The sequence below is a fragment of the Coenobita brevimanus genome, chromosome 67 (genome assembly GCF_032717465.1).
Source record: "Coenobita brevimanus isolate Jiangsu-jjx chromosome 67, ASM3271746v2, whole genome shotgun sequence".
Classification (NCBI taxonomy): Eukaryota; Metazoa; Arthropoda; class Malacostraca; order Decapoda; family Coenobitidae; genus Coenobita; species Coenobita brevimanus.
Window position 1 is genome coordinate 30516725 of NC_137020.1, and position 7971 is coordinate 30524695.

Genomic DNA, 7971 nt, shown 5'->3' on the forward strand with positions numbered 1-7971 from the left:
AATTTAGACCCTGCTGTTGAGCACATTCTGACATTCAACAAAATCCCCATCAACTCCATAATATATTATCTGCACCTTCCACATTCCTCATCTGCCTACTGTCATAAGCTTTCTCCAGATCCATAAAGGTAGCATACTTTTTTTAAATACATTCTATGTTATACAGTACATCCTAAAATGAGTAACATCTACACTCTCCCTCTCCTAAAACTGCGCTTGTTGTTCTGTCTACAAGTGTCCCACCTCATATTTTCTTAAGAGTGGACACTGAGAAGACATGTATCCCTATGAGTGCAGGGTCTTGTAGCTGTAATAGTAGTAGTTGCAGAACCAGGCTCATCTGGGTTAGAGCTGAGGGAAACTATTATAGACCTAGGATTCTTGGCGTGAAGTATATTGCATGTTACTAAGAGCGAGGGATAATAAACCTTGGTAAGGGTTGAAGGATACTGTGATCATTCTACACAGACTTGGTCTAAAATTGCCATCTTCATAAATACCGAGCTGGTAACTAAAAATATAAGACGCTGTTCACGTAGAAGTGCTATGGACAGGATGTAACTGGGACCGTCGTCTCTGCCACTGAGGTACTGTACAGTATGACGTGTGAAATAAGCCGCAAAAGGAATATCAGAACCAAGTTAACATGGAAGCACTATAACAATTATCAGATGATTTATATTTTGCGCATCTTAATGGTGTGAAGAAAAGGACAGTCACCTTAACGCCTCCCATTTTTTTTTTTTTTTTTTTCCAAACGATTTTTATTCTGCTGAAGAGAATCAAGATACTATACAGGGACTTCTTTGTAACAGTAGCTAAACTCGTCTAATATGAGCCAAATGGAACGTGAACCCGGTGGACTGAAGGCTGACGTTTCGCTTCCTCTAGTACACCATCTTCCTTTCGTGGGATAGGGGTGGGCGGGATGTTAGGGTCGATTGTATAAATGGGCAGTGGAACAGCTTGGTATATCAGTGCCATCACACGACGGTTGTCCCTATACTTCTTTGTGCAACACGTCATTCACTTGTTTGTTGTTTACATGCGGCAGTCTCAACATGGCTTCATTCCTGTGCACGAGATTACTTAGGAAATCGCTGTTTTCTATCACAGACGCTTGTGTTTTACAAAGGACATTCTCTAGTATAACCTATAAACAGTGTAGAAACATATTGAAAGCAACTAGTGGGACAAAATGGTTAGCCACGTACAAATACTCAACGAAAAATCTGGGACCCGACAAATCACCGGGACTGGGCTTGGCGGACGAATTATTATCAGCCAAAGTTCAGGCAGACTCGAAGGATAAAAGGGCAGAGGATGAGGAACAAAGTGAACAGAGTGGTGAGAAGCGTAGAAAAGAGAAAGAGAAAACATACAGGACACTTAAGTACTCTTTCATAGCGTTTGGCGTTATGATCACGGGCATGGGTGGTTTTCTGGTGTGGACGTGGGGTGAGTGTAGACCAGAGTTAACATTTTAATCTGACGGAACTGGCCACTCCTACAATTTGAAGACCAATGACTATATACAGACCATGTAGTGATTACTTGACAGTTGAAGTGAGCTCCTTGGTGAATTAAATTGAGCTAGCCTAGTCTATTTACCTTTCACCTGGCTATTAACTTAGCCAAAAGAAATTAGGGATCTTGGTTGGGTGAGAGGAAATGCACAATTGTATATCTCTATTGCCTCATCTTGTTTTGTCTCCTTTAGGAGCAAAATGGCGCAGCAAAAGGTTATGGTACTCAGTCTGTGATAGGCTAGATAAGCGAGGCATTAGTATGAAGTTGCTTACCTCTCAATGGTATTATATATGAACAGTCTATTCCAACCATTCCTTGGCTCAAAACCTACATGGACCACATCCAACTCAAGGGCCTTAACACAAACACTAGGTATAATTGTTTTTATGACCAGTATAAAAGAAAAGTTCCACCACAATGGACTTCCATTTTCAGATATTTTGGGTGTATGATTCCTGTAAATAGCAATCCTCATAATCAAATGCCATGGTTAGGAGTATGGAACGAAAGAACAGACTCCATTAGAAATAAGAATGACATCAGCCAGCAGGTTTTTCGGTATAGACAAGACTTTTTGATGAATTAAGGATGAGTTGTGAAATAAAAGTTTTTCATATGATTGGTGCTTTGAATTGAGGAAAGCTAGCAAATAAATTTCATTGGTAGCAGTGCAGTTTAATAGTCAATATTACAGAATAGTAAAAAAGGAAGTCAAGAAAGGCAGCTTGTAATGAGCAATTCCCATATTGTCTGACATACCTGGATATAGTATTTGATTCATCTTGGCTTCAGGGTCACCTACCTTGGACCTACACGGCAACCCTGTACGTGATGAGTACTCTGACCTGGGCATTGTACAGCAGTACCTGTACCGCACAGTACAGGGAATGAGCGACATGAACAAAATGATCCAGGAGCCATCAAGAGAGAAGCTGTTGCCAGAACCCTTGCAGGAGCCATACATTCAGCCCCCATACACCTTAGTACTGGAACTGAGGGATGTCCTGGTGCACCCTGAATGGACGGTTCGTACATCCTTATTTTGTCTGTCTGTGTGTCTGCCTTTTTTTTTTTTTTTTTTTTTTTCTCCCCTGTCGGAATGTCTTTTTATAGCAAAATGCCTTACTCATGAAGGGAGTGGCTACAAACAAAGTGCCTCCAAGTCACTGTGTTTGCCACTGCCAGGCTGTCCGCCCTCTAGTTCACACCTCCCTCTTTCTTACTACTGTACTATATTTCATTCTTTTTAACTTTACAGTGACTTTAGTCCACTTGTAGGTTATTTCAAATTACTCAGGGGCAAAATCAGACAGTGCTAACACTGTTCAGCATTTTTCGTTATAGCAACGTTTCTTCATCTCATCCAAGGTTGAGATGGAGGGATGAAGTGGAGAAGTATATGAGAGAAGGGAGTGTGAGCTGGGAACAGGGCAGTGAAATGGCGGAGGACAGAGTGATATGGAGGCGATTTGTTTGTGGCCACCCCTTACGGGATTAAGGCGTATAGCAATGGACAGATAGATAGATAATTAATCTTGTGTAACAGCTGAGAATTCAGGTTGGAAGAATGACACATCAGAGCCAGGGTAAAGTTGTTGTTGTGGATCAACCCCAGTCTGTCTGGCTAAGCAGACCCATCAACCACAGGCAAGCAACCACCCCTGCAGGATCATCCCATGCAGTGAACCGACATTCCCTCGTAGTTGACAGTGCCTTGCTGTGGCAAGGCACAGATTAAAGTGAAAAGAGTATAGCCCCAGTAGCCTGAGGATATGTTTTGATTATTATCATGTTATCTCTGGATTATTTTATTCACCCTAGGAGTTAGAAGAAACTTTTGAACTGGAAGGATTACATAAACTGTAACATAGTCTTTATAAACCACTTCAGTAAGACAGGTTTCTTGAGTTAAATCATCTGGCAGTAGCAGGAGTGAAATTTGAATGTGGATTAATACAGTGCATATTTTAACCATTTCAATGAGTTATTTAAGAGGAGCCTGTGGAGTCACATGGAGAGACAGGCTGACGAATGAGGATATAAAGGAGCGTTGTGGTTTTGATGTGGATGTGATAGGAAGCGTTATGAGGAACACACTGAGGTGGTTTGGCCATGTGGAGAGGATGGAGGGTGAAAGACTGACGAAGAGAGTGTATGTGAGTGAGGTGGAGGGGGGAAGAGGGAGGGGGAGGCTGAGGATGAGATGGAGGGATGGGGTGGAGAGGTATATGAGCGAGGGGGATGTGAGTTGGGAGCAGGGCAGTGAAATGGCAGGGGACAGGGCGACTTGGAGGCAATTTGTTTGTGGCCACCCCAAACGGGATTGAGGCGTCTGGCAATAGATAGATAGATAGATAGATATTTTAACCATCTAAACAGGATTTTTTTTTTTCCATCAAGATAGTCTTATTAAATTTACAAGTGCATCCTAGTAGTGAAGGTATAAACAAAGGCTATATCAAACCCCCTTCAATCTAAAAATCCTCTCTTAGCCTAGGAGAAAAAAAAAAAATCTTAATGAAGTATTTAAGGCATCATAGTTGATGTGTTTCATAGTATCACAACTTTTTCCAATCAATAAATACTGTACTATGTATAATGGAAAACTGGGATATCAACTTTATAGGCTGCAGTAGGACTTGAACAGGCTCTTTTTCTCTTATTTACTATGAAGTAGAAGAAAGTAATGTTTAAAAAAAAAAAAAAAAGTGGCATATAATGATTTTTCTTTATGGTACTATTTGTCCACAGTACGAGACAGGGTGGAGATTCAAGAAGCGGCCAGGTGTGGAATTCCTGCTTCATCACTGTGCTCCACCACTGTTTGAGATTGTCATATATACCAATGAAGGAGGATTTGTAAGTTATAGTGTTTTCAGATGTAAATTAATCCTTAATATACATGAAGTAAGACAAAGCCATCAGAATTTAATACAGTTGTGTTATAGTACAGATATATGTTAAGTATTGTGTAGGCTTGTGAACCCCCATTTTTTTTTTTTTTTCTCCCCCCCCCCCAACTCCCAAACCTCAGCTCATATTCAGTTAAGGTGGGTTGAAGAGGTAAGAAACAATCACAGTTGATATTTCAACCTGTAGGACTAAATTGTATTATATTTTGAGTATGTCAAATCAACCCTTCAGTCTGACCACACTTGACCATGAACTGAGCTGAAAGAGGTTAGGAGAGGTATAGCAGGCTTAGCCATCATAGTACAGAACCACTTCCTGTTTTCCTGCAGACAGCCTTCCCCCTGATCGACCATCTGGACCCCAATGGCTATGTTTGGTATCGTCTGTTCAAGGATTCCACACGCTATGTCAATGGAAAGCACATCAAGGATCTTAGCTGCTTGAATCGCGATTTGAGTAAAGTGAGTTAATTGTGTAATGCATTTATTGTACCATATATATATATATACGGTATATCTATTTCTCTCTGTATGAGCCTGTCCTCTTTAGCCCCCAGCCAGTTCACAAAAGCCCCATCAGAGGCTTAGGGGCCTGGGGCTAGAATACTCATTCCTAACATATAAGATGAGGGTAACCAGTCTCTTTGTTCCGTATGTCATTATATGAGCAGTAGATCATAACTACCCCTTGGATATCAGCCCTCATGTACCACACCAAGGTTGGAATGCCTTGGAGGAGGCGGTGGCTCAGTCGGTAGAGAGGTGGCCTGCAATCCTACCAGACCCAGGTTCAAATCCCTGCTGGGGCAGGGAACAGTTTAAGGATTTGAATTTCATTAAATCAGACTTTACCCATTTACCAGAAGACCCGCTGACATGTCATAAAAATCTATCTATCTATCTATCTATCTATTGCCAGACACCGTCATAAAAATACCTGCAGTAGTACATGGCAAATGGAATTCAATGTGGACAAGTGTCATGTAATCAAGTTTGGTAAAAGTGGAAAAAGACCTGATTGGGATTATAAGTTAGGAAATAAAACCCTATACACATCAGAAAGAGAGAAAGACCTAGGTGTGATTATCAATAACAGACTATCTCCGGCTGACCACATCAGCGAGAAGGTACGGAACATGTATACACTGCTTGCAAATATGAGAATAGCATTCACATACATAAATGAAGACATGCTAAGAAGGATAATAACATCATTCATTAGACCAACCCTGGAATATGCATCAGTAGTCTGGAGTCCTCATCTCAAAAAGCATATAGACAAGATTGAAAAAGTTCAAAGGGCCGCTACAAGATGGATACCAAGCTTAAGGGACCTAAGCTACGAAGAAAGACTAAATAAACTGAATCTACCAACTTTACAGGAGAGAAGGAAAAGAGGTGACATGATAATGCTATATAAGTGCATATCAGGAAAGGAGAAAATAGACATAAATGATTACTTAACATATGGAGAAGCATCAGCAAGAGGACACTGCAAAAAACTGCAAAAGAAGAGAGTTGATAAAGACGTAAGGAAATTCAGTTTCCCAAACAGAGCAATTGATCAATGGAATGCACTACCGAATGAAATAGTGTGTGCCAAAACAATTCACAAATTTTAGGATATGTACGATAAATATGGTTTAAGACACGGGACAGTACGAGCTTGACTCATTCCTGTAAAGATACAATTAGGTAAGAACAATTAGGTAAGAACCAATCCTGTATGAGACAGCTCTAGCATGTATTCAATATGGATGGTGGGTGTTGGCGCTGAAGTGGTGACATGTAGAGAGGTGTATGGTATGTAGGAGGACTACTGGGCTTGAGAGCAGGCTGTGGAGTCTATGCCCAGAGTTGGACAAAAAAAAAGAGAGAGCGAGATCACCAGGTATTAGTACTTTTATTTTTAAAGATGAATGTAGATGGTTAGGAAAGTGAGATGGTAACAATCAATTCTGTATTAGTCCCTGTGAGGCATAAGGGCTTGAGGTTGGGCCACCAAATCCAGACTGAATCATCAGTGACATAAGGGAGGGTGGGTGGGCAGGGGAAGCTGTCTACCTCATAGCTGAAGTTGACACTGAGGGTACTATTGAAAGAGGATGACTGTGTGAGATGTGGATGAAGAGATTGAAACATTCCTTTGGTTAGGGAGATGTGACTGAAAGAAGTAGAATGATATGTGGGAACAAGATCTCCATCCTGGAGGGTCTTTCACTGTCATCCCCTGTTGGAGGAGTTTCTTGAAGGATACAGGGCAGTGGAAATGAGAGGAAATGTGGATTTAGTTGGTTGTGTTTTTTTAGCTGACATGCTCCATTAGGCCCATTTTGAGAAGAGTAGAAACTTGATAATGTACGGTATTGCAGATTTGGGCAGTTAAAGTCAACAGGTCATATGGTGTATTATTACAGCGTTACTGTAGATAAAGGATTCAGTGATTATAGATAATCTAAGGTGTGTACTTTGCCAGGCAGTTCAGAATATACATTAAGCTTAAGCTGAGTATAGTAGCCAGTTTCAGTATTACCCATGTAATTGTGCAGTACTGCACATGTGGAAAATTCTGTAAAATTAATGGAGTGTGAAGGTAGCATTGTTGCACATCATATTGGAGATTTTATTGTACTTGATATAATCATGTTTTCAGGTGATTTGTGTTGACTGGGATAGTGATGCTGTGTCGTCCCCTCGTAACCACCTCAAGGTGAAGCGATGGGATGGAAACATGAATGATCAGTCACTAATGGAACTTGGCTTCATGTTACGCAGTGAGTAGCTGTATATTTACATTGTATATTCCATACGGCTGGTACTTTTGAAATTGATTGCTTTATATTATTCACGCATCCCAGACAAGCAGGATGTCTTGGGTCTGAAGGGGTTACCGTAAGCAGTTTACAGTTTTTTGCACCCATTGCTGAATATGAAGTTTCTTGTGTGTGTGATGTGTTTGATTAATACTGTACTTGAAAGAGTTCATTCATTTATGATCATTTTTGTAGCCATTGCAGAGTCTGAGGTTTCTGATGTACGTGAGGTTATAGACTACTACCGCACCTTTGACAACCCCCTGGCTGCCTTCCGTGAGAACCAGCGCAAGGCCCAGGAGCAAGAGCAGGAGCTGAGTCAGAGGGTGGAGGAGGAAAGGCAAACACGATCCTTCACTAGTTCTTGGGCATCATCTTTCCTCCGGCGACGTTAAGGACAGGTAACCACGACACCGTGTGATTGTCTTAGCCCCTTCCATCCAATGATGTATTTTTCTCCTTTATTCTTGCCACCTTCAGGCAATTTTATTCATTGTAGGAAAGCCTTCTCATACTGAGAAGGCCACATCTAATCTCTCCAATATGAAAAGTCTCTCTAAATCTTTATATAATTGTTGGGAGGTAGTATGAATAAAACTATAAAACATATCATCAGATTGGAAGAATTACCTATGTGAATCTGGATGACACTCTGTTTAGTTTATGCATCTAACCAATATAGTTTTTATTCAACTTAGGAAAGGCCTCTTTTACAA

The 7971-nt window shown here is 40.9% G+C and overlaps 1 protein-coding gene across 1 annotated transcript; it reads left to right on the top strand.

The window, feature by feature from the left end:
• Positions 1-1061: 1061 nt before the first annotated feature.
• On the top strand, positions 1062-7728 carry LOC145405463 (mitochondrial import inner membrane translocase subunit TIM50-C-like). The gene is made up of 6 exons (XM_080276808.1): positions 1062-1458; positions 2323-2555; positions 4282-4389; positions 4773-4904; positions 7096-7216; positions 7451-7728. The coding sequence occupies exons 1-6, from the start codon at positions 1062-1064 to the stop codon at positions 7648-7650; spliced, it is 1191 nt and encodes a 396-aa protein (XP_080132934.1). The 3' UTR covers positions 7651-7728.
• The last annotated feature ends 243 nt before the right edge of the window (positions 7729-7971 follow it).

Excerpts from the sequence above, each read along its gene's own strand:
- LOC145405463 (XM_080276808.1), top strand. The coding sequence starts at position 1,062 with ATGGCTTCATTCCTGTGCACGAGATTACTTAGGAAATCGCTGTTTTCT. Across the intron at positions 4,905-7,095 it reads TGAATCGCGATTTGAGTAAA|GTGATTTGTGTTGACTGGGA; the intron begins GTGAGTTAATTG and ends TCATGTTTTCAG. Across the intron at positions 7,217-7,450 it reads ACTTGGCTTCATGTTACGCA|CCATTGCAGAGTCTGAGGTT; the intron begins GTGAGTAGCTGT and ends TCATTTTTGTAG.